Source organism: Mytilus californianus, unplaced genomic scaffold (assembly GCF_021869535.1).
Source record: "Mytilus californianus isolate M0D057914Y unplaced genomic scaffold, xbMytCali1.0.p SCAF_7, whole genome shotgun sequence".
In the NCBI taxonomy this organism is placed as follows: Eukaryota; Metazoa; Mollusca; class Bivalvia; order Mytilida; family Mytilidae; genus Mytilus; species Mytilus californianus.
This window is the reverse complement of record NW_026262723.1, coordinates 77,156,702-77,184,645: the sequence shown is the minus strand read 5'-3', so window position 1 is coordinate 77,184,645 and position 27,944 is coordinate 77,156,702. Positions and strand designations below refer to the sequence as shown.

General features: G+C 31.7%; 1 protein-coding gene across 2 annotated transcripts; it reads right to left on the bottom strand.

The window, feature by feature from the left end:
- Positions 1-566: 566 nt before the first annotated feature.
- LOC127709044 (tyrosine--tRNA ligase, mitochondrial-like) lies at positions 567-27,688 on the bottom strand. Of its 2 annotated transcripts, none has more exons than XM_052214366.1 (13): positions 27,660-27,688; positions 22,577-22,707; positions 21,897-22,044; positions 20,231-20,409; positions 19,017-19,118; positions 10,624-10,738; positions 9,538-9,616; positions 8,678-8,787; positions 7,601-7,699; positions 7,057-7,123; positions 3,703-3,891; positions 2,037-2,162; positions 567-932 (listed from the first exon to the last, which is right to left on the bottom strand). In XM_052214366.1, the coding sequence occupies exons 2-13, from the start codon at positions 22,705-22,707 to the stop codon at positions 889-891; spliced, it is 1,389 nt and encodes a 462-aa protein (XP_052070326.1). In that variant the 5' UTR covers positions 27,660-27,688; the 3' UTR covers positions 567-888. The 2 variants fall into 2 exon arrangements, with proteins under 2 accessions (XP_052070326.1, XP_052070325.1); XM_052214365.1 differs by having other exon boundaries at positions 27,630-27,680.
- Positions 27,689-27,944: the final 256 nt, after the last annotated feature.

Below are 27,944 nucleotides of genomic sequence, written 5' to 3'. Positions count from 1 at the left end.
TAATAATTAAACTTGGTTGTTCATTTAAATGTGTGCGTTGAAACATTCAGAAACTATCAAAACATATCGGCATTGTGTATCTTTTTGTTTTATTTTCGTAAAATAATTTTTGCGAGTTTATCAATTTTGATGTTTACATTTTCTCTCATTCATTATTGAAGTTGAATAAATATAAAAAAAAAAAAAATGCCAAAAAAAATTGTAGAAATCATTGAAGGACAATAACTCCAATAATTTTTATGGATTTAAAGCAGCATATGCCGACTAGTCAATTATTTGGAATTACCGACTTTGTTTTATTTTTAGTCATGGCAGAAGTGTGTGCAGGTTAAAAAAAAGTATGTATTGGTAAGTTGTCTTTTTAACATTTATCCTTTTGCTGAATGCTGTAAAGTATCTATATGAATTGGTTTTAAGGTGAAATGTTTCACTTTTGGATAAGACCAAAACTAATATTGGGATATTGCATGCATGTTTGTTGATATTATGCATTTTGTCAAATGTAAATCTATAAAAGGCCAAATGTACCTAATGTAAACAGAATGATACCCTGTACCTTATTAATGTTTGTTTTAATGGCTGATGAAGTGAAAAGAATTTATTTACATTTGAAATGTAAAATAAATATAGATGTGTGTGTGTGTAAGCAGAATAACTATATATTGGTTGTGACTAAAAGTACCCTTTTGAACTAGTATTGGTAAGTCTATAGCATTATGTGATAAAGCTCTGAAATGAACTCGTCAAAGAAAAATTAACAATGTGAATAAGTTGGCCAAAAAGTTAATTTTATATCGATGATGCCTGGGGAATAAAACAGGATTATATAGTCATTAAATCATTTTAATATATAAATCATTTTGTTCACGTCATCCTCTTAGTCCTTTGTCAACTTGGAAACAACCATTCTATAATGTAATGATTCTTTTTGCCTGAAAATAAAAAATAAAAAATAAAAATATATTTTAAATAAACAATTTGCATTTCTTTCTTCAAAGTGGTGACATCATGACACAATCTTAGTATGCAACTATGGCATTAATTTTGACATAGTATGAACTAATCATTGGCCAATGCAAAAGAATTTCTATGCAAAACATGTTAAACTTACCCTTCCAGAGCAGCTGTTTGCCATTTCAGTGGCAGTATTGACTAAAGCTTAAGATTAAAGTGTTCATGTATGTCTTCCTTGTTTTGTTTTGTTCTGTCTGCCTTGTATACTCCTGTAGATTAATATTTTCTATTTAACTTTCAATGAAGTTGTTTATGTTTTTTCAACTGTTATCATTTTCTATGTACTTTCTTTCATTTTAACCATTGAGTCATTGGATATATGGATATCTCTTTTTTGCAAGAAAACTAAAAAAAAAAGCTATTGTTACATTTGCCTGCTAGTAAAGATTCCCAATACTACATGTGTACACATACATAAATCTCTGATTTGTTGTTAAAAGTCTTTATACAATAACTCTTCCAAGAATTCAAAATATTGAGAAAAAAAATTAACAGAGACTAAACAACACATCTATTCATAAATGTGCATAGCAAGTTGATTGATTGATTGTTAGTTGCTTAATGTTCAGCGGCAAATATTTCATGCATGTGCAGGACGAGAACAAATTAACAATTAATACAATAGGTAGGTCCAGTAACAGAGGCCGTCTGGGATGAAAGGTAAGGAAATTTGGAATGCAATTGGAAAATGAGGGTATTTTGAAAATGGACAGAAATTTTGCCTTGCAACAGGCCACCTAAAAGAGTTGTTGCAAGGGTTCTTAACATGCAGAGAACATGACTCTCATAATAGCATGTTGAATATTTTTCGATATTTGAATTCTTGGATTAGTTATACTTTATATTACATTGACAACATCTTTGACAACACCGATTGTATGACAACAGAAAAGTGAAATTACAGGATTTCATCCATATGTGAAATAAACAGGTTTTTATAACTTTGGTAATAACAGCATCTCATTGAAACCAATGTAAAAACCTTCCATATTACTGATGGTTACAAGGTTATTTCTACGTACCTATTCTTAACAAAGTGATATTGTTTGCTAGGATATGTGTCCCTGGTAAAAGCACTGTGTCTGGATTAGAAACACGTCCATGGTTCACATATACACCTCCATCTGTTATAATTCTATTGGCATCAACTATAATATAAAATTATGTTTTAATACTTTTACTAAAAATGTATGGAAAATACAACTATTGATTACCATAGAGGCTTAGGATTAGTGTAAGGACAAGTAAAAATATTTTGTGTTTCCAGTTTCAAACCTGAAAATAGGTTGCTTTGATTGAACAGATATTTTTTTTTTATTAATTTTCAATATAAACAAAGGAATATAATCAAAATGTAATGAAATTGATTTGACCTTTGTCTTTCCTATTTATTTCCATTGTAGATAATTAATTATCTGAGTATATCTATTCATCGTGTTTAGCAAGAATAATACACAGAAAAAACAGAACACAATGTTTTTTCATCAAATTATTACAAGAAGTTCAGATATTGAAGCTGAAAGTTGTGGCAGCAATTGATTTGCAAAGGTCTAAAACAGGTTGGAATACGTTTTTTTATGAAAGATAAAGGGTACAAATAGTTTGGAGTATAATAAGAGTCTGTTAGGTATCAAGTATAGTTACTTTTATTGATTACCTCCTTAACAACTTTTCAACTCCAATGCGAGATATTCAGTTTCAATAGGCATATAGTTTTTTGGGGGTCCGCCATTTTCAAGTGAAAAAGTATGTCATATTTTTAGAATAAATAAGTCATTTAATAAATGAATAAGAGGAGATGATGGGTATATATAAATGAGACAAAATCAACCACACAAAGACCAAAGATATGTAAGGGGTCAATATTCAGTACTGTTTATTGTTATTTTTTCGCGTATGTTTAATTTTTGCTTTGTTTGCAGCAGCTAAAGAAACGCCAAAATTTTACCCAGCATAAGTTTTCTTGCATATTCCAAGATTTATTGCTATTTAAACGTTTCATACATTATACTTTCAATTCTCCGATATATACCAAAGTGATAGGTAAACTCTTTTCACCCTAAAGGAGACACCTAAAGGAGACATAACATTATATATTATAAATCAGTCTTTTGTGTTGATCGGCAGATCACAAGAATGTGTATATTTAATTAAGATCTCTGTTTTCATAATAATTAAATTGGCTAATCACACATGGCATACCTTTTGACAACAAAACAATCAGTGACATGTTAAAAAAAGTTAATTAGCGACAATTTATTGATTGTTGTCATTTCCCGAAATGATTGTTGTCATTACCTGAAAATTTTGCACATAATGTGAAAATAAAAAAAAAAAAATTTCAAATTTACAAGGATATTTGCATATGCTTTAAAAGTGCTATTAGCATGCCACAATGAACATAATTTGCTTTCCATGAAAGTTGTCCAAATTATGTGTATTTAAGTTTGGAGAACTTGCATTTATTTGTTATTTATTATCGTCAGTCAATCAAGTTTATTTTGTTTACATTTTTAACAATACAATACTGTCATTTTTTCACGTGTTTTTTCTCATTTAGCAAAAATCATACACCGTGAAAATTTAACCTGCCCATTTTATAATCAAATCGTGAAAAAAAGCTGATGTGAAAAAAAAAAACTCCTGATTCTTAATTTCAACGCTATGACTTTTCTACAAAGAACTTACCTTCCCTTGAAAAACATTGACATCTCATACATGCATCCAGTAAAGTGATCCCTGCCTCTGGTATCATTTTAGTACAGGGCACATTTTTAAATAATGACTTCATCTCCTGAGCAGACAAAGTACTCAAGGTACTTCCACTCTTATCAAACAAGGCATCTGTCCATCGCTTGGCTTCTTTTAAACCAGATTCTACAAAGTCATAATTGCAAAGAAATCATGAATAATAATAGTTCTTAAAGAACAAATTACTGATGATTTTCTTAATAAAGATAACACTGATGATCAGCAATATCTAATCAGAGGAAGCAGAAGTTTGTTCCTTTTCATTAATGCTAAAAATTTGTTTTTTTCTTTGTCTTGTGTCCACATGGTAGTATATTTTTCTAGACAGTCTCTCAACAAGTGAAAAACAAGGTTTTTTTTCTGAATTCCTGTGGTGAAAAAGGGTGTACGGAAAATGTATCCATCAGGTTATATACAACAGATTACTGTAACCTTTAAAAGTAAGTCAAACCAAAATTAAATCAATTCAATTAATATGCATGAAATAAGCAAATTTTGATGGCTTCTATCAAAACCACAAATCTGAAGTCTTTGAAAACTTGTTTGCAAGTTGTCATGGTACACCTATATCAAACCCTGTTGAATGTGACAATTTTTTGTAATAAACATACAAAAAGACATGATCAACCATGTGCTTACCAGTCCTCCACCATGTTTCATAAAAGAAAATAACGCTAGAGCAATCGAAGTAACAAGACTATTTATAGTCATCTATTCTCATTTTTTAACACTTTAGCCCACTTTGTTTCAACCCATATATCAGGAATCAATGTGTCATAACAACTGAGTTGGAGAACTTTTGCACTTATTAACCAGATTCTAAATCTGTTGCAGCAGTTCAAGGAGCACATGTTTATTGAATAAATGTGAAACACATTCATTGATAGCTCTCATTCAAGTAAACTGACTTCTTCTTTGAGGCAATCATCTTAATAAGGCATTAAAAAAACATGCTACCAAGGCTACTTAATGCATTCTCTCTGCTGTGTTTGCAGAAATTAACATTTTGCTCTCAGTCTTTTGATTAAACCTGATTCAATATTTATCAAATAAAGATATTGCTTTACATTGCATTATTTCTTAGACACAGTATTTCCTTATTTATCATTAGTTGCAATATTAATAATATGAGATTCTCTTTTTTTGTTCATTATATAATAAAATGCTTCGCTGAGCGCAGCCTGATACGACCGCAGTGGTCGAACCCTGAACAGTTGGGACAAAATTTGGACACAATATTCAAGCTTGATACTATGTGAATTTGGATTGTGATCAAATTTTTGACATAATATAGGTTTCTGACACAAAATAAATGTGGTCAAAGATCTTACAAATCTAATGCGCAATACTGTGCAATTGAAGATTTCTTCTTAAAACTTTTTGAAAATTTGAAATTTTCAAAAATTTTGAAAAAAAAATATGAACCCTTTTAAAAAAAAAATGGAAACCCCCCCCTTCCCCCCCCCCCAACTTTTTGAATCCCCCTTTTAGCATTAACCATCAAACTCAATTGCAGTCTTTCCTTTGTAGTATTGAACCTTGTAGTACAATTTTAGAGAGATCCATACACTTAATCACAAGTTACTGTCTGGAAACTAGAAAAATGCTTTTTTTTAACCATAAAAGCCCATTTAAATACATCATAAAAGTATTAAAATAGAAAATGACATCATAGTCATGGCTGAAATTAAAAAACCTTCATCAGCAACTTTTAATAGTAATATCTAAGAATAAAATTCCTTCATCAGCATTTAAAAGTAACTTCTAAAAATAAATTGACAGCTAGGACTTTGCAACCATAAAAACCCATTTAAATACATCATAAAAGTATTAAAAAAGAAAATGACATTATAATCATGCCTAAAATTAACACTTTCATCAGCAACATTAAATAGTAATATCTAAAAATAAAATTCCTTCACATACATATCATGGCTATAATTAAATTACCTTTATTAAACATTTTTAAAATAGTACCTTCTAAAAATAAATTGACAGCTAATCACCTAAAGACAATACATTTCTTTATAAATAATTTACAAGCAGTGTAAGGGAGGTAATTTGACAATATGTGTTTGAATTACCTCCCTTACACTGCTTTAAAATTATGTTTTATACTTAAGTAATTGTCCATTAACCTGGAAACCCTTGTTTTCCCCCCTTTTTGCCCCTAATTCCTAAACAGTTTGAGCCATAACCCCCCAAAGCAAATTCTTACCATCCCTTTGTGATATGTTAACTTGTGGTATAATTTCAGAGATTCATACACCATTTCACAAGTTATTGTCTGGAAACTAGAAAAATGCTTATTTGGGCCCCATTTTGGCCACTAATTCCTGAACTGTTAGGACTATAACACCCAAAATCAATCCCAACCTTCCTTTTGTGGTCATAAACCTTATGGTAAAATTTCATAGAAATCCATACAATTAAACAAAAGTTATTGTCCGGAAACCAATGTGTCTTCGGACAACGACGATGACGACGTGATACCAATATACGACCGCAAAATTTTGCGGTCGTATAAAAAGTTCTAACAACTACACGCCTTTTTGTGTTTGTAAATGAATTCCCTGTAACAAATATATCTGAACAACTGATATACAAGTTTCAAGGTTCATAAAAAAAAAATGACAAATATAGCCATGTTTACATCACAAAATCTATTCGGAGTACAGACAAACTGGTGGCTGGTGCATCTAGGAAAGTTTGAAGGCATGGCTGGGCCTAGATATATAAAAGTTATATGCATTTTATGTTTCAGAAAATTAAAAACTTGTCTGCATTTTGATGTGCATTTTTTTTTCTCCAGTCTGCTGAGATGGCAAAATAAAAACCTGATATGGTCCATTCAGTTAAACATTTTAAATTACCTATTGTTTACAAATATCTGTTGTTCTTCCATTGTCCATGTCAATCAAAACAGTTTAATTCATTATTTATATGAGGGGAGATTCTGAAATATCTTCCCAAACTTAGTTGATTTTGGCACTTCTTTAAAATTTTGAAACTGAAAATGCATTCAAATTTTCTTTATCTAGGTCCAGCCGTACCTTAATTTTTTTCCCGGTGCACAGGTTTTTCTGTACTCAGAATAAATTTTTGGTGTAAATATGGCCATATTTGACGAAAGGTTATGATGAACCTGAAAGGACATATTACCTCCAAGAACTAGAAGTGTGATGAACCTTACAGGACATATTACCTCCATGAACTAGAAGTGTGAGGAACCTTAAAGGACATATTACCTCCATGAACTAGAAGTGTGATGAACCTTAAAGGACATATTACCTCCATGAACTAGAAGTGTGACTTGGTCTGCTAGTTTTCTGTGAGGAATCCTCTGATGTTCATTACTCTTAAATAATAAAAAAATTAATTATAATTTAATACAAGTAACAAGCAAGAGCTCACTAATGATACCCCTCCTATAAATATTAGGCAAACAAGAAATTGAGAGCGATGAATTTGAAAATCATCCCACAGTATAGAGTGCTAACAGGAAGCTTGGTATAAAATATGCAGTGAAAGGTGATGGGATTTTTGCTAGGAGCAATCTACAATTTGCTGCAATGCTTTTGTGGAGTTGTCTCATTTTCTTATTTTTATATTTGGATATTTTCTTATCTTTTGAAGCCCTTAGCACTTTTAGTGATGATAAGCAGCATCTTTTAATGTCATCCTTTTTCACTTTTGTATCATCAAATCAGATGATTAACAATAATGATTACCATAAATGTAATAGTACCAATAAAACAATAATTAATCAGATGATTAACAATAATGATTACCATAAATGTAATAGTACCAATAAAACAATAATGCATGTATCTACCTTATGTGCTCTCATAACTTCTCTGATCTCTTCATCACTAATAAATGTAAATAACTTCAGGTACATCTCTACTTCTGTATCTTTTAAGTTGACAAAATACTAAAAAATAATGTTAATTTAAATTTATTTGGTACACATACTTTCTTCTCCAGGCAATAGAGGAAATGTGTGAACTTTTGACTTTATGTGAATTGTGATATTTAGGAACTTTTGTGAGTGACACAAAATCGTTCTCACCAAGGAAATATATGTCTACAAGATAGACCAACAAGGAAAAAGATAAAAATGATACACTCACAGTTAAGAAACCTCAGTAAATATTTGCAATTTTCATAAATTCAGATCATAATCCAAACCATATGCCTAGCCTAATGAGTTAAAATACTGTGGATTCATTATTTTCGTGGAAACCAATTATCGTGGACTCAGGAAAAATTATATTTTCGTGGATATTTGATTTCGAGGTTTAGCCAAAGTTTGCTTACAAGCATATAGCAAATTTGTACTTCGTTGAACATTTCACTTCGTGGTTTACTTCCACCTACGAAATCCACAAAAATTGGTATCCCAGGAATAATAATGAATCCACAGTACTTGTAGTTGTTGAATTCAATAAGTCCAGGAGCCACTTTATGTTGTTCCTGCAGGACAGTATAACAATATGAATGGCACATGTAAAGAAGTTTTATAAATGAATGTTGCTCCAATATGAGTTCATTAAACAGAATACATCATGTATATACACCAAAATATCTTGTTTATGAATTATCCATTTTTGAATTCTATTTCTTTTAAAAGATAAATACACACTGAAAATTTCATAACTGATATAACTATTGTGCTATTTCTTGGTGGAGGAAGCTAGAGTGCCCGAACAGAACCAAGACCTTCTGTAGGGAAACTGACAATCCTAGTCAATTAAGATTGGAGTCGAGTGCACCTACCGTGTGCGGGATTCGAACTCACAACCTCAGTGTTGACTGGCTAGTGATACATTAGTTCGACTACCGATGCCCCGATATAACTTAATAGGTTTTATGTAATATAAAAGATGTATACACAGGTAACATGTCATACTTGGTATAAGTCAAATGGGTAAGTTTTATTATAATCCAACCATATTGCATTGCCAGCTGTTTTTCCTAGTTTGTCTCCAGAAGTTGATGTCACTAGGGGAACAGTCAGTCCTAGAATGTAAAAAGAAATTAAATATGTTTGTTTCGTATCAGTGACATATCTGAAGAACCTCTTCTGCTAGTTCAGGTCTCCTTTTAATTTCCTGAACCATATTACATTTTTCTGTTGATTTTTTTTCTTTTCAACTTTCTATTATACAGATATTTATGTAATTTTCTAACAATTAGGCATGCTTGACATCATGAAAAAGTACTGAACATCAGAGATGAAAGGGAGATTTTTACAAGGTTCTAGAGCTCCAGTAAACAGCATATGAAAATCGTTTCTTCTAATCCATAACAGTTCTGTTTACAGCTGACTATCAGACTATGCATACAATCAAGTCAAAACCTTGATTTTTTCTATTCTATATAATATGAAATGATGATCTAAGATGTTTTTTTTTTTTAATTGTACTATTTATCATTTCTAATAGTAAACTTAAAATTTAAGACCAACTAATGATTAGTGTTAATACTGTGTTCACTCAGTATTAATGAATAAAGAACTGCTGAACCAACGCCTCCTAAATTTTTTCCTGGTATAGTTCCGTTAAGTGGATACCAGATGGTATGCAGGGTTGTCAGATACAAAATATTAAATACAGCTAAATTGACAACAACACTTAAGTAAACTGCAATTTTTATTGGTGGACATGTTTCACCGATTAGATTGGCGTCTTCAGGTTGCAGTTTACTTGAGTGTTGTTGTCAATATAGTGGTATTCAGTATTAATGAGTGGAATATTGACTAAGACAAACCAAAGACTCTTTTTCCAAGACATTTCTGTATAAGCTCATATCCACTGACCATATTGCCTAGCTGGTCATTCCCTCCTATCTGTAATGACATATAAGTATGCTCAGCTCTATTGAAAAAAATGTCTGACATAAAAATATGCTCTATTGACAAAGTTTCTGACATAAAAGTATGCTCTATTGACAAAGTTTCTGGCATAAAAGTATGCTCTATTGACAAAGTTTCTGACATAAAAGTATGCTCTATTGACAAAGTTTCTGACATAAAAGTATGTTCTATTGATAAAGAGTCTGACATAAAAGTATGCTCTATTGAAAAAGTTTCTGGCATAAAAGTATGCTCTATTGACAAAGTTTCTGACATAAAAGTATGCTCTATTGACAAAGTTTATTGTACATGTATTGTTTTAAAAAACATTAATGTAGAATTTTTTTTTTTAACCTACTACAATATTTTTTTCATATAAATACCATGGATAAGTAAAGTACTTTAAATTTACAACATCCAGAACATATTCATAGATCTGTGGTATATGCTAAAACATGGTAAATCAGGTTTAGTTACCCGGTAGGTGTATTTATGGCTATTTTGTACATTAAACCAGGCTGAGAGTTGTCTGATTGGCAATCATACCATGTCTTCATATTTATACATGGGCATATAAAGAGCAACGGAGAGTCAAAAATGATAATAAATGTATTTGTTTTTATAGTTGATTTCTATTGAAATTTTTATGAGAAGTAGTGAGTTAGAGGATATTTCTAACATGTAGTCAAATATTACCTCTGCTAAAAAAAGTGGGAGAGTGTATAATTATCATCAATCTAGTCTTTTGTGTGTGAATTCCAACTGAACTCATAAAATGCTCATCACTTCAGGACATCATGCACCTCCTATCTTATTTTTTCATGCAAATGATTTTACAAAAGTTTCCATAGTAACTAATACATTGTACAAGGGGGAGCAAGAGATATATAAATTTGATAGCTCACAGATTTTTTAAGTATCTATAAGTACTTCCTGTAAAGGTAGTATTATTTAGCAAAATATAATAGAATATAATCATTTGTACTATTCAGTTATATCACCTGTACTATACAGTTATATCTTTGGTATAGCTGTAGCCAATCATATGACTGAAACATCTGGTAGGTGAACTCTGTAAAATTCATTCCTTCGTCACTACTTAATCTACTTTTCACACTAAAAAATAAATCAAATTACTAAAATTACAAATCTCAATAGAATGAGCTGCAATTTTAAGCACAATGATTTTTTTTATTAATTTTTAATATCTTAATAAAATGATTGAATGATTTGCTGCCTTTCATTCTATTTTAACATTTCTTTCAGTGCAAGTGTGAGCCAAAATTTGTTCCTGTGAAAAAAGTTCCAGTGGAACTAATATCACAGGAAATATGTTCTGGGAGAACTTTTTTCACAGACGATTTCTATATAATTTGTTCCATCTCTATAAAATAAGTTCCACACTTTACCTGGTGAAATAAGTACAGGGTTGGTAAAATTTGTTCCTTACCTGGTGAAAAAAGTTCCGTGTTTATGAGATTTGTTCCTTATTTGGTGAAATAAGTTCTGGGTTTGTGAGATTTGTTCCTCACCTGGTGAAATAAGTGCCTTGTCTGTGAAATATGTTCCACTGGTTAAACAAGTTATCTTATATACTGAGCATTTGTCATCAGTGAGTTTAAAGTTATCTTTCCAATGCATTATAAAAATAAGTATTATATCAATAACAAAAAAGGTAAAAAGTGTAAATCATCCAATTCGGATCGTGTGGAGTATAGCAAATGTTTAATTATATACTCCGTAAAAAATATCAAAATGACACTTTTCAGCCAGAAAAGAGTAGAATAAGAAAAATCAATCATCCAGAAAAAAAGTATAGTTAAAGATGAACATATGTACTTATTTGAAAAGGACAAAGTGACTGATCATTTATATCAAAAGACATGTAGAAACAAAAGACACACTCTTTTGAAACTTTGCTATGACCTAAGTACACGTATGACTAGAACACGGGGCAATGACAGTTAACAATAAAATGCTTCGCTGGGCGCAGCTTGATACGACCGCAGAGGTCGAACCCTGAACAGTTGGGGCAAGTATGGACACAACATTCAAGCTTGATACAGCTCTGAATTTGGATTGTGATTAAATATTTGACACAGCATAGGTTTCTGACACAGAAAGAATGTGGTCTAAGAACTTCAATTTTTTTAATTTACCTATTATGGTCCAATGTCCAAAATCAAAATACATGGTTAGATTCAGCATATCAAAGAACCCCATATATTCAATTTTTGTTGAAATCAAACAAAGTTTAATTTTGGACCCCAACTTGGACAAACTTGAAAACTGGTCCCATAATCAAAAATCTAAACACATGTTTAGATTCAGCATATCAAAGTACCCGAAGAATTCAATTTTTGTTAAAATCAAACTAAGTTTAATTTTGGACCCTTTGGACCTTAATGTAGACAAATTTAAAAAACGGGACCCTAAATTAAAAATCTAAAAACACAGTTAGATTTGGCATATCAAAGAACCCCAATAATTCAATTTTTGATGAAATCAAACAAAGTTTAAATTTGGACCCTTTTGACCTCAATATGAACCAATTTGAAAGCGGGCCCACAAATAAAAAATCTAAATACATGGTAAGATTCAGGTTATCAAAGAACCCCATATATTCAATTTTTGTTGAAATCAAACAAAGTTTAATTTTGGACCCCAATTTGGACCATCTTGAAAACTGGGCCAAAAATCTAAAATCTAAATACATGTTTAGATTCAGCATATCAAAGAACCCCATATATTCAATTTTTGTTGAAATCAAACAAAGTTTAATTTTGGACCCCAACTTGGACCAACTTGAAAACTGGTCCCATAATCAAAAATCTAAACACATGTTTAGATTCAGCATATCAAAGAACCCCAAAAATTCAATTTTTGTTAAAATCAAACTAAGTTTAATTTTGGACCCTTTGGACCTTAATGTAGACAAATTTAAAAAACGGGACCCAATATTAAAAATCTAAATACACAGTTAGATTCGGCATATCAAAGAACCCCAATAATTCAATTTTTGATGAAATCAAACAAAGTTTAATTTTGGACCCTTTGGACCTCAATGTGGACCAATTTAAAAACGGAGCCAAAAATCCAAAAACTTAATACACGGTTAGATTCAGCATATTAAAGAACCCCAAGAATTCAAGAATAAAACCCCATTGAAATTGATCAAGAAATAAGCAATTTATACGAAGTATCTTCTTTTGCACAATACTGTGCAATTGAATATTTCTTGCTATTGCGCAATACTGTACAATTGACAATTTCTTGCTATTGCGCAATACTGTGCTATTGGATATTTCTTGCTATTGCGTAATACTGTTAAATTGAAGATTTCTTGCTATTGCGCAATACTGTGCAATTGAAGATTTCTTGCTATTGTGCAATACTGTGCAATTGAAAATTTCTTGCTATTGCACAATACTTATTATATAATAATTTACACATCCTGTTTGGTGTGTATCTCCTACCATATCATTATTATTTGCTTTTAAATATAAATCAGAAATAACCAACTTAAAATGGAAAATTTTAAAAGAAAAAAAAAGGAAAAAAAGAAAAAAAAAAAAAAAAAAAATCCCCCCCCCCCCAATTTTTTGAACCCCCTTATGATTCATCACCCCCAAACTCAATCCCAGCCTTCCCTTTGTTGTATGGTACCTTGCAGTACAATTTCAGAGAGATCCATACACTTGAACACAAGTTATTGTCTGGAAACTAGAAAAATGCTTATTTTTGGCCCCTTTTTGGCCCCCAATTCCTAAACGTTTCGGGCAATTACCCCCAAACTCAATTCCAGCTTTCCCTTTGTGATATGGAACCTTGTAGTACAATTTCAGAAATATCCAAACACTTACACACAAGTTATTGTCATGAAACTAGAAAAATGCTTGTTTTTTGCCCCTTTTTTGGCCCCTAATTCCTAAAATTTTGAGGCAATTACCCCCAAAATCAATTACAGCCTTCCCTTTGTGATATGGAACCTTGTGGTACAATGTCAGAGAGATCCATACACTTACACACAAGTTATTGTCTGAAAGTTACAAAAATGCTTATTTTTGGCCCCTTTTTGGCCCCTAATTCCTTAACTGTTGGTACCATAACCCCCAAAATCAATCCCAACCTTCCTTTTGTGGTATTGAACCTTATGGTGAAATTTCATGGAGATCCATTCACTTAAACTAAAGTTAGAGTGCGAAAACCAATGTGTCTTCGGACGACGCCGGACGACGCCGGACGACGACGACGACGACGACGACGACGCCAACGTCATACCAATATACGACCAAAAAATTTTTAATTTTTGCGGTCGTATAAAAACCAAGGAGGAATACCACATAAAACATAAATACAAATTATGAGACATTACCATCGCTTTTATTTCTTATCTATATCCTATAGTTACAGTCATGCCTTCAATTGCAAATGTATTCCATGCAAGCACACTCAGTACAGCACTCAGCTTGCATTATAATCTAAATTAACAAGAAAATGTTTCGCTTGCAATTTGTTGCAAAGGTACTTATTTTCTGTGAAAATAGGTTTGAGCGGAACTTATTCATTGATTTCTATGAAATATGTACACGTTCGTTTAAAACAAATATCACAGGACCTTATTTAACTTTTTAAAACTCTTAATATTAATTGGAACAAAATTCATGGAGAATTCATGGAGCTATGATTTTTGTTCCGGAACTTATTTCACATTTGGTCATAAAATTAGTTCCGGAACAAATTTTACAGTGCTGGAACATATTTTCTGTGATATAAAGTCTGGTGGAACATATTTCCTATGAAATTTGTTCCGGCGGAACAAATGTCACACCGGAACAATTTTTTTGTTACACAAGCATATCTATTTTGGGAGAAACTTTTAGTAAATTATCATTTAAAATGACACTTTTTTGTTGAAAAAAGGCTTTCAGAAAATTTTAACATATTAATAAGCTGTGACCATTGAGGCAAATTGTAATTGTAACACAATAAGAATGATGAAATGGAGATTTTTCCAGATTTTAGCTACAAGTAGGAAAACCTCAGATATATTTTGGCTAAATTTACTTAAAGCAAAAGCATCACCTAATGTAAGTCTTTGTTAGTAAATAGCTATTACAAACAAAGGGTGCTCTATATTATATATGTCAATAAAATGCTTCGCTGGGCGCAGCTTGATACGACCGCAGAGGTCGAACCCTGAACAGTTGGGGCAAGTATGGACACAACATTCAAGCTTGATACAGCTCTGAATTTGGATTGTGATTAAATATTTGACACAGCATAGGTTTCTGACACAGAAAGAATGTGGTCTAAGAACTTCAATTTTTTAAAATTTACCTATCATGGTCCAAAAATGTCAAAAATCAAAATACATGGTTAGATTCAGCATATCAAAGAACCCCATATATTCAATTTTTGTTGAAATCAATCAAAGTTTAATTTTGGACCCTAACTTGGACCAACTTGAAAACTGGTCCCATAATCAAAAATCTAAACACATGTTTAGATTCAGCATATCAAAGTACCCCAAGAATTCAATTTTTGTTAAAATCAAACTAAGTTTAATTTTGGACCCTTTGGACCTTAATGTAGACCAATTTAAAAAACGGGACCCAAAATTAAAAATCTAAAAACTCATTTAGATTTGGCATATCAAAGAACCCCAATAATTCAATTTATGATGAAATCAAACAAAGTTTAATTTTGGACCCTTTTGACCTCAATATGAACCAATTTGATAGCGGGCCCACAAATAAAAAATCTAAATACATGGTAAGATTCAGCATATCAAAGAACCCCATATATTCAATTTTTGTTGAAATCAAACAAAGTTTAATTTTGGACCCCAATTTGGACCAACTTGAAAACTGGGCCAAAAATCTAAAATCTAAATACATGGTTAGATTCAGCATATCAAAGAACCCCATATATTCAATTTTTGTTGAAATCAAACAAAGTTTAATTTTGGACCCCAACTTGGACCAACTTGAAAACTGGTCCCATAATCAAAAATCTAAACACATGTTAAGATTCAGCATATCAAAGTACCCCAAGAATTCAATTTTTGTTTAAATCAAACTAAGTTTCATTTTGGACCCTTTGGACATTAACGTAGACCAATTTAAAAAACGGGACCCAAAATTAAAAATCTAAAAACACTGTTAGATTTGGCATATCAAGGAACCCCAATAATTCATTTTTTGATGAAATCAAACAAAGTTTAATTTTGGACCCTTTTGACCTCAATATGAACCAATTTGATAGCGGGCCAACAAATAAAAAATCTAAATACATGGTAAGATTCAGCATATCAAAGAACCCCATATATTCAATTTTTGTTGAAATCAAACAAAGTTTAATTTTGGACCCCAATTTGGACCAACTTGGAAACAAGGCCAAAAATCTAAAATCTAAATACATGTTTAGATTCAGCATATCAAAAAACCCCATATATTCAATTTTTGTCGAAATCAAACAAAGTTTAATTTTGGACCCCAACTTTGACCAACTTGAAAACTGGTCCCATAATCAAAAATCTAAACACATGTTTAGATTCAGCATATCAAAGAACCCCAAAAATTCAATTTTTGTTAAAATCAAACTAAGTTTAATTTTGGACCCTTTGGACCTTAATGTAGACCAATTTAAAAAACAGGACCCAAAATTAAAAATCTAAAAACACGGTTAGATTTGGCATATCAAAGAACCCCAATAATTCAATTTATGATGAAATCAAACAAAGTTTAATTTTGGACCCTTTTGACCTCAATATGAACCAATTTGATAGCGGGCCCACAAATAAAAAATCTAAATACATGGTAAGATTCAGCATATCAAAGAACCCCATATATTCAATTTTTGTTGAAATCAAACAAAGTTTAATTTTGGACCCCAATTTGGACCAACTTGAAAACTGGGCCAAAAATCTAAAATCTAAATACATATTTAGATTCAGCATATCAAAGAACCCCATATATTCAATTTTTGTTGAAATCAAACAAAGTTTAATTTTGGACCCCAACTTGGACCAACTTGAAAACTGGTCCCATAATCAAAAATCTAAACACATTTTTAGATTCGGCATATCAAAGTACCCCAAGAATTCAATTTTTGTTTAAATCAAACTAAGTTTCATTTTGGACCCTTTGGACATTAATGTAGACCAATTTAAAAAACGGGACCCAAAATTAAAAATCTAAAAACACTGTTAGATTTTACATATCAAGGAACCCCAATAATTCAATTTTTGATGAAATCAAACAAAGTTTAATTTTGGACCCTTTTGACCTCAATATGAACCAATTTGATAGCGGGCCCACAAATAAAAAATCTAAATACATGGTAAGATTCAGCATATCAAAGAACCCCATATATTCAATTTTTGTTGAAATCAAACAAAGTTTAATTTTGGACCCCAATTTGGACCAACTTGAAAACTGGGCCAAAAATCTAAAATCTAAATACATGTTTAGATTCAGCATATCAAAAAACCCCATATATTCAATTTTTGTTGAAATCAAACAAAGTTTAATTTTGGACCCCAACTTTGACCAACTTGAAAACTGGGCCCATAATCAAAAATCTAAACACATGTTTAGATTCAGCATATCAAAGAACCCCAAAAATTCAATTTTTGTTAAAATCAAACTAAGTTTAATTTTGGACCCTTTGGACCTTAATGTAGACCAATTTAAAAAACAGGACCCAAAATTAAAAATCTAAATACACTGTTAGATTTGGCATATCAAAGAACCCCAATAATTCAATTTTTGATGAAATCAAACAAAGTTTAATTTTGGACCCTTTTGACCTCAATATGAACCAATTTGATAGCGGGGTCCACAAATAAAAAATCTAAATACATGGTTAGATTCAGCATATCAAAGAACCCATATATTCATTTTTGGTTGAAATCAAACAAAGTTAAATTTTGGACCCCAATTTGGACCAACTTGAAAACTGGGCCAAAAATCAAAAATCTAAATACATGTTTAGATTCAGCATATCAAAGAACCCCCATATATTCAATTTTTGTTAAAATCAAACAAAGTTTAATTTTGGACCCTTTGGACCTTAATGTAGACCAATTTGAAAACTGGACCCAAAATTAAAAATCTAAATACACGGTTAGATTCGGCATAACAAATAAATAAATGTGGTCAAAGATTTTACAAATCTAATGGGCCATACTGTGCAATTAAAGATTACTTCTTGAAATTTTTCAATATTTGAAATTTGAATAAAAAATAATATTTGAAGAATAATTCTTTTTAATTTCTGAAATCTGAAATGAGAAAAAATTGACCCCCCACAATTTCTTTTTACCCCCCCCCCCCCCTTTTTTCCCCCAAAAAAATCTTTCCCTCAAGATATGGTCATAATCTCAATTCAAATTTCCAATGGAATTTGCAACCATAATTACCCATTTAAATTTACCATAGTGCTAACTTAATCTATTTTATAACAGAATTTAAAATATAGTGTCAAATCTTTCATATGGATTTTTTTGTAAAAAAAAAGATGCAACATTTGCAAATATTTTTACTGGTCTTCCTTTATAAATATGCATTTCTTTAAACATAATTTAAAAGCAGAGTAAGGGAAGTAACCAAAATGTTGTATTTGGATTACCTCCCTTACACTGTTTTAAATTATCTTAATTGTTCATTAACCATTACTTTATACATAATTTAAAAGCAGTGTAAGGGAGATAATTTCAATGATGTATTTGATTTATCTCCCTTACACTGCTTTAAATTATGTTTTGTACTAAAGTATTTGTTCATTAACCGGGACAACCTTGTTTTTCCCCCTTTTTTGCCCCTAATTCTTAAACGGTTTGAGCCATAACCCCCCAAAGCAAATCCTAACCATCCCTTTGTGGTATGGAAACTTGTAGTATAATTTCAGAGAGATCCATACACCGTTCCACAGTTATTGTCTGGAAACTAGAAAATGCTTATTTTTGGCCCCTTTTTGGCCCCTAATTCCTTAACTGTTGGTACCATAACCCCCAAAATCAATCCCCACCTTCCTTTTGTGGTATTGAACCTTATGGTAAAATTTCACAGAGATCCATTCACTTAAACTAAAGTTAGAGTGCGAAAACTAATGCGTCTCCGGACGACGACGCCAACGTCATACCAATATACGACCACAAAAATGTTTTCGCGGTCGTATAAAAATGGTCAAAATTTTAAAGAATTTTGAAATCTGTCATTTCAGGACTATATAACCTGTAAAAATAAAACACTTAAAACATAATGGTAATATCATTTTCTTGACCTAAATAGATTCAGCATTTAATTGAGCAATTTGTAGGAATTATTATACACATTTTGTTTTGAGGCCAACTTTGGCTCATATCTTACCTTCTCATTTTAACCCTTACCTTTCTCTACTCAACATATCAGACATTCTGAACGAACGGCCAACCCTTGATAAGAAATCTAAAACATTCTCATTTTGGTACCATTCTGCATTGTTTATAACTCTACCAAAAAAAAGAAGATTTTTTTTATTGAGTTTCATGCTATACTGATGTTATCCATAGAATTTGGTTATACCTTCAAATATTTTTCATATTTTATTTCTGCTTTTTAACATGTATTATCATAATTATCAAGCAGTATAATGTTATCAGAAAATAACAATACCATCCAAACTGTCAAATAAGAAAGTCATATTTTAATAAATGCAACAGGATTTTAAGGTTTGTCTGTTTGCAAATAACTTTTGCTGCTGATATCCATTTCGTAAATAAAATAGCACATAATGTTTAAAAAAAAACGTTTTACAATTGCTGGTACTAGATGTTCAAGTGAATTATTTTTTCCTAACTCAACAGTCATGTCACATATGACTGTTATTAGTTAGGAATCTCTATATAAAACTAGTATGATCCAAAAAATTTTGCTAAATTTACTAACTCTACCAGGGATGTCTCTGTAAATTGTTCTCTATTGACAACCATATTGGTAGGCAGATACGTTCCAAAGTAAAACACTAATAAGACATTGGATGTTGATTTTTTTCCCCAGTGAACAGTTATTGTGGTAGCAAGGGAGTATCAATTATAAATTTTATCATTAATGAACTTGAACATCAAGATATAAGACTAAATATGATGTTAATTGGTGTCATGTTTCACTAAATTGTCACTGAAAGGAGTTAGGGAGTATTAATGATACATTCTATCATAAATACTGAATATCAAACTATCAGACAAAGTAAAACATGAATTTATACTAGACAAATCAAATATCAATTTATTTCACATGTCTCATAACTGTCATATGCAAGTTCGTGAGATAATATTTATGTATTTTCATCAACTTAGAAGATCATTTTTTTACTCAGGTAAATTAATCAATGAGTGATGGATTTCTCTTATAAGAAATTTAAAGGTCCCAGTGAATAAACTACACAGAGAACAATAGCTATTGTATTTATTCAATGGGACAATAGAACAGACAAAAGTTTAAATACCTTGACCAAGAGCAGATGACTGTGGAAAACTTTCGTTTGGTTCGCAATAATTATTTCTCTTTTTTCTGTCCTTATAATTCTACATATGTTAGTAAAATCTGAATTATAGCAACTTACTTCACTGGCTTCAGTTTTTTATGTTGATGTTTCCATATGTATTCTTCATGATTAGCAAAAATATGATTTAACTGGTTTGTCAAAGCTACTGTATTGTTTTCTATATCAAAAGGGGACATAGGTTGTCTGTCTGCAGTTTTTCCACTTGGATCTCCTATCAATGCAGTGGCTCCACCTACCTAAAATAGTAAACTTTCACACTAGCTTTTCAATTTTTACTATTTTTGACATAAGTAACTATATTCACTAGTATAAGACACAGTACAGAAATATCTACCAGTAGCAAGTTTAGTTCTGATAAATAAAATTGAATAATAAATCAAGGTAGTTTGAATATTACTTTTCAGTTAGATATATATCAGAAAATATTTATCAAGTCTAGACCATTTCATATGGAAGTCCAAAAACAACAAAAAAAACTTGTTCAAACAAAACTTTCTGAAAAAATACTGATATTTTCTACTGTGTTGACTTTTTTTCAACCTATCAATAATATATTTCACTCAAATTTTCAACAGAGGAAATTTTAGAACATTTCCATCACATGGCAACTCACCCATTGGTCAGATATACCCCAGCCATAATTCAAACATTTGCAAAACATTATTTCATTGTTACATTAAAAATGTAATATACCCGGTGCTAGATTTTATCACTGTGTTGAAGACCCATTGATGGCCTTCGGCTGTTTTCTGCTCTTTGGTCGGGTTGTTGTCTCTTTGACACATTCCCCATTTCCATTCTCAATTTCATTAGTATTTGCACATCAGGTTTTAGGAAAATCTGAACTGACTGACATGCACTGATGCAATAGGATTACATGCTTATTTGTTTTTTTTTCAGTTTGAATACTGTTTATTTCTGATAGTACTTTCAGCTGTTTTGATGTCATAGAGTCAGACATTTGCTATACCAATGTAGTCTAAACTTTACATTTAATTTTTTTTTATAACAAATAATCACTATTAAAGTTATAGTAATATAAAAATGTAGAACTTAATACCCTGTTCAACATAATTATTACATCTTCACAAATTTGTGTTTTAGGCATATTTGTGGTGTCCAACTCACCAGCAAAAAAGGTCTTTTTTTAATGTTTAAACCATATATATCAGAAACTTAGATACATGTACATAATATGATTAGTTCTAAACAGTTCCAATGGTATATGGAAAAGTAATTAGATTTTAATGATAGTTAAAAAAAGGTTCAGTGTGCTATCATGAAGTAACAAGGAGCACTGCAACATAAAAGGCATCAGACTTAAGGCCAGATTACCCTAGTACAACAAATGTAACTATGTTTCCATGTATACTGAGATTATTTACTTCAGTGTATCTCATAAGATACTTAATAAATAATAATTTAATTTTGGATGTAACATGTCTTCTGATTGGCTGAAAGTTTTTTGTCTATCAGCTCATCAACATAATTTTGTCATGTGACCGTGACGTCATCAACGTTTTTTCATGATTTACTCCTTAAAAATGGAATTTAGAATTAAATTATAAGGAATGACTGTAATATTTTTCTGTCTATTTGAAATAACTTCAAAAATGTTGTGCACACTTTAAGATAACAGTGTGCACCACATTTTTGATGCTATTTCTTCATAGACAGAAAAAATATTACAGTCATTACTTAAATAGATAAAAGATTTCCTTACCACACATAATGGTTGGTGGCCACCTCTTTGACAATGTAAAAGGCCTACGATTGCCAATAGGTTACCAATATGTAGACTGTCTGCTGTTGGATCAAATCCACAGTATATACTTATCGACTGAGATAACTGCCGTACTAAATCTGATGTACTGAAAAATATATATGACACTTTATCATTTAATATAAAAATAAGGAGATGTGGTATGAATGCCAATGAGAAATCTATCCACCCAAGTTCAAATGAAGTGGATGTATGCAATAATAGACAACCGTACGGGCTTCAACAATGAGAAAAACCCATACCTAGCTTAAGGTACTCAATATATTTATGACATGTATAAAACATATTTAATCAAAACTAAGCTTTACAATAAAATGCACCCCTTATATATTAGTTAGTAGAGAAGTTTTTATTCCTTGAAAATTATGTGACAATATGTTTCACACTCTATTAAATGTATGCCTATTAATCATGAACACAAAGTACACTTTAGTGAAGACTGACTGACATACTCTTGGTTATGTAGTGATATGTCTCTACTCATTTCTCACTCTTGGTTTTGTAGTGATATGTCTCTACTCATTTCTCAAGTACCTGTTAACTCATTCTGACTTTATTTGAGGAAACAAAGACTAGATGCTCCCTTTAACATGTAATATACATTTCTTCTGTATACTCACTATACTTCAGGAAAGACAGACTGAAATACCCCTCGTTCATGTAATGATAGTATGTCCCTAGGTGGATTTGTAGTGTAATGTCTGCAGATACTCTTCTGTAAAAGACGTCTAACAACTCTTGAGTTCATCATCTACAATAGCACATAACTGTAAATTGTAAACACTTTAAAAATTATTTAGAATGAAGTATTTTCAAGATGTCTTATGAAGCCTCAATTTATATCTAACAGGCCATTTTAAATATGTAGGACTCCAAAGTACAATGGTACTCTAAAGTGCGATGGTCACGCTAAAGTCTGATGGTCTACGCTAAGGTGCGATGGTGCCAGACGCTAAAGTGCGATGGTTGTTTGTTTTTTTAAGTGCGATCAGATGACACGCTAAAGTGCGATGGTATGACATGCTAAAGTGCGATGGTATATGACACGCTAAAATGCGTTGGTTTAACATGCTTAAGTGCGAAGATCCATTATTTTTCTAGTTTGAATTGTTTTACACTGGTCGTTTTGATCCTTTTTGGTCGTTATAGAATACAATCTTCGGGGTTAGCCATACAGTAATCTATAGTTAATTACATTAATGACATTAAGCTTTGGATAGAGACTTGTCTCATTGGCAATCATATTATGATACTACACCTCTGGACGTTATGTTACTGTCTTGTTGACGAGTATCCATCTCTTTAACAGACATGACGAAACCATATTGTAAAAAAATGTTTTTTTTTAATAATTCAATTAGAAAGTTAAAAAGTAGCTTTTATTTCACGCAAGTAAATGACATGGGATTAAAAGCATAGAAGGAGTTTTTAAATTAAATTTGGATGAATTAAATACTTTGACACTTGGTGTATTTTGCCGTTTTCGCTCTCTTTTACTGTATACAACTTCCCCATAGAAGTATTTTTTTTTTCCAGTATCCTGACAGAAACACATTTGTCCCCGCCGCGACACAGTGTGATCAAACGTTTGCATTTCTGTTACTGTGGATGATTCTTTGGGAAATAACTCCTCTGCATACAAACTCTTTTAACACCGACCAAAAATATTCCGGATTGGGATCATTTGTTTCAATTTTCTTGTCTAGTAAAAAACCTTCATCTGCACATACATTCTCGTTTACAGGCATGTCCATTTTTGATTGTACAAACGGCTTGTAGCGTAGCAATACTATTTAATGTTGCAAACGTCCATACTGGCTTTTGGGAACAAACGCACTTTTGCGGAAAAACACACTTTAGCGTATCACGGCATCAGACTTTAGCATGTTCCATTAAATAGCACAGACCATCGCACTTTAGTGTATCAAACCATCGCACTTTAGCAAAGGCCATCGCACTTTAGAGTGACCATTGCGTTTTAGCGTTCCCATCAAACTGTAGAGTCCTACAAATATACACATAAACAATTCTAATTCCTTTTTGTACTTTTTATAAATTTTTCCTATACTTTTAGTAAACCTTGTGACTATCTGTATTAAAACTAAAGTAATCTATGATTGCAAAATTTGTCCAGTTCCAAAAAAAAAGTCACTTCAAAATAATATACTGTAAATCAAAAAATTATTGTGATTTTTGAAGAATGGAAAATAATGCAGGATTAATTATTGCGTTTTTCAGGAAATTTGCATAAAGATACAGGGGTTCAAATTTACTTTAGGCAATGGAAGGTCCAGGACCTTTGACCAAAAGGCCTTCTTTATTCTTAGAAGGTCCAGTTTTAATTGTACTTGCAAATTCAATTTATAAAAACAGAAAATGCTTACCCTTCCAAAGCTCTCATCATGTCTTACTGTTTATACTAGTAATTGAAATGTTTTGGGAAAGTACAAATGTAGGTAACAAAGCTCGGTCTGTTCTTTTGTTTAATTGTAAAATATAATTTTGTAACATAAATGCAGTGAATAAAGTTCATAAACTGATTTTCTTTTATTCAGTCTCAAATAATCTAAAACATCTTAAGTATTGTAACTATGAATTATGAAAATAGATAAATGATAATAAAAGCCTGGGTTATCCATTTACATGATTTAATGAACAGTTTACATCCCTCAATGTTAAAAGTTACTGTTCTCCTATACCAACATTATTTTTTTTAACTTTTGAAATTAATTCCTAGTCAGAAAAAGGCTCCCCTTTCCAGGGCACTTTCCATTTCACTGTGTGTGGGATATATGACAAAATACTTGCACCACATTTAATCAAATGCCTCATCGAAATTCAGCCTAGGACGATTAACCTTCCATTGGCGCAAAAATTTACAATCTCCCTTTTCCCTGTCATATTTTTGGTCTTTAGTCATATCCTGTCTTTTTGGCAGAATTTCATCAGTCACCACCTCTGTATCACCCTTTTCATCAGGTTTTCTTTTGGAAGAGGTTATCCCAAAAAGAAAATGACTCTTACCATTTACTAGTTATATTTGAATAATATATTCTTGGGTTTCCCGGTATCTTGGTGTACGGCAGACGTGACTACACATCAAATCATTTGTGAAGAATTTAAGCAAACACATTAGTTTCCTCTCAGTAAAATAACATATCATGGACCTTGGATCACCACTTATTCGAACCCCTGAGATATGTATGATCAGATATCAGAATGGGAGTTCTTCTTATTGCCATAATCACCCTGACACATCATGCACATTATTGGAGTTAATAAAAAACCTCAAAATACATTTTAATTTATGAATTTACAGTATTCACGTAATCATAAAAAGTGATATAAAGGTACAATGTAGCATTCAATTCGATTGTAGAAATAACTGAAAATATACGAAGGCCATATTGTTGATTTTGGCAGACCTTATCCGCTAAACTATCTCCCTATGTGATTAAAAAGGTTTAATTGATATACACTCAGGTGTAAATTTAACCAAAACCATTATATCTAAATCCATCCCTACCTTAATTTTAATTATTCAATATTGTAGGTCATTTAGAATTAGCTGCAGAACTGTAGCTCATATGGTCCTTACGATATTTTTTGACAATTTGGGGACCATGAGATACCTGCCAACTGTCACTATTTGCGGGGGATTTCCCCCATGAAAGCTTCCAAATGGAAATTTTGAAAGAGCAATTTTGTCCATAATTTTAAACAAAACAACCAATTATACCATGTGGCTATAGGATTGTAAAAGAAAGAAGAAGCAAAAAAAAAAAATATCATTAAAATACATCTGAAGGCCCCCTTGAAGGTTTTATAGGACTATAAGAACCATCTTGCACACAAAACCCCCATGTGCATTTTGCAATGTTGGCAGGTATGCCATGTTCATAAGGACCATAAGAGCTATGGCTCTGCAGCTAATTAACAATGTGAGAACTAAATTTTTATGTTGAACTTATCGGGTGCCACATACAGAGCAGAATCTGCTTACACTTCTGGAGCACCTGGGATCACCCCCCGTTTTTTTGTGGGGTTTTTAGTTTTCTAAGTTGTTTTGTGTACAGTGAGTGGGAAGCAGGACAAATCGCCCCACTGGCAAATCGCCCCACACCAAATCGCCCCACTTTTTCACCAACTCGCCCCACTTTTAAAATTTTGTGAAAAGGATTAAATCCCGTTAATTTTTCTCCTACCAACTCGCCCCACTTAATGAAATAATGTAAACCTAGATGAATATATAATTCCAGGTCTGCCAACTCGCCCCACTTAACTTAAAAAATCTTATACACAGAATACAAAAAAACGAAAATTTACTAAATCATTATTATTGACATTGAGTTGGCATGACTCAACTTGATTCATCAGGTATTTTCTATTTTTCATAAGTGGGTCGAGTTGGCATTACTCAATTCATCAGGATTTTTCTATTTTTCACTGGTTGTGCTAGTTGGCATTCACGTCACAGAAAATACTGATACTCACTTCTTTATGCTTTATTTCAACAAAAAGAAAAGAACTACAAAATAGATATAAGAAGATGTGGTATGAGTGCCAATGAGACAACTCTCCATCCAAGTCACAATTTGTAAAAGAAAAACCATTATGTATAGGTCAAAGTACTGTCTTCAACACGGAGCCTAGCTTTGCTCACATCGAACAGTAAGCTATAAAGGGCCCCAAAAATGACTAGTGTAAAACCATTCAAACGGGAAAATCATGTGTATCTAAGGTTTTAATAGGTATTGATTTTATTTATAAGTGGGGCAGGAACATAGATATACAACGGGATTGCATCTTTTTTCACAAGTGGGGCGAGTTGGCAGACCTAATATCACAGGGATTTTTTTCCCTTTTCATAAATGGAGCAATATATCCAACCTATTTTCAATGGGATTTTATCCTTTTCATGAGTGGGGCGAGTTGGTAAACAAAAGTGGGGCGATTTTTAAGAAAGTGGGGCGAGTTGGTGAAAAAGTGGGGCGATTATGTGTGGGGCGATTTGCCAGTGGGGCGATTTGTCATGGATTCCAGTGAGTGTTGTTTGTCTTTTTCATTTTTAGCCATGACATTGTCAATTTATTTTCAACTTATGAGTTTGAATGTCCCTTTGATATCCTTCACCTCTCTTTTATCCTATGCTAAATGAGGCTTGAAGTAAAGCTTACAATGAATTAGTTTTGTAAATAGGCTAAAGACATCCTTACACCAAATTTTATGTTTGTAGGTGACTAAGAAACCAACAAACCAAGAAAATAATTCTTTTATTCAGACATAAACCTTAACTTGGATTCATGGCAAAATAAAGTATATGGAATCCCGAGCAGTAAGTTGTGGTCAGTATAATGTTGACTGATGTCTACCAAAACAATAAATAAAAATAAGATGTGGCATGAGTGCCAATGAGACAACTCTCCATCCAAGTCACAATGTGTGTAAAAAGTTAACAAGACCATTTATCAGTAAAAATACTAAAATCTTGGCATAGCAAAAATTATATCTAATATTCTATGTTTTTTAAGAATGCATTTTCATTGTATTTTTGGGTCATTTGTTTGAAGATTTTAATTGTCGGGTCAAAACATTTCATGAGGAAAATCAACACAAAACAGGAAAAATGGCAGTTCTGCTCATTTCACAAGTTTATCCTTTTTTCTATAATACTTTGAATTTTCTTGCAAATTCCAATATTACTTCATGGGCGCTGACATGACACTTTTTATAAAATTCGATTCGGTTACGGAAACTATTTTCCGGAATATTATTAATAACCTACCAGGTATATTTGAGGCGCGGAATTTAGTCAAAATTATTGTATATTTCAGAACTTGTATTTTTTGGTACTGATTTTTACCGTGTGTTCTTCTATAACCTTTTGTAACTTGATTGATTGAGACTGAAATAATAGGTACTCTGTAACACAAATCCAAGAGGCCTCAAACAAAGATGTATCTTATTAATAAATATTAATCAAGTGAG

Excerpts from the sequence above, each read along its gene's own strand:
- LOC127709044 (XM_052214366.1), bottom strand. The coding sequence starts at position 22,707 with ATGATGAACTCAAGAGTTGTTAGACGTCTTTTACAGAAGAGTATCTGC. Across the intron at positions 7,700-8,677 it reads ACCCATTTGACTTATACCAA|TATTTTGTCAACTTAAAAGA; the intron begins GTATGACATGTT and ends ATTATTTTTTAG. Across the intron at positions 2,163-3,702 it reads TCAATGTTTTTCAAGGGAAG|TTGATGCCAATAGAATTATA; the intron begins GTAAGTTCTTTG and ends TTTATATTATAG.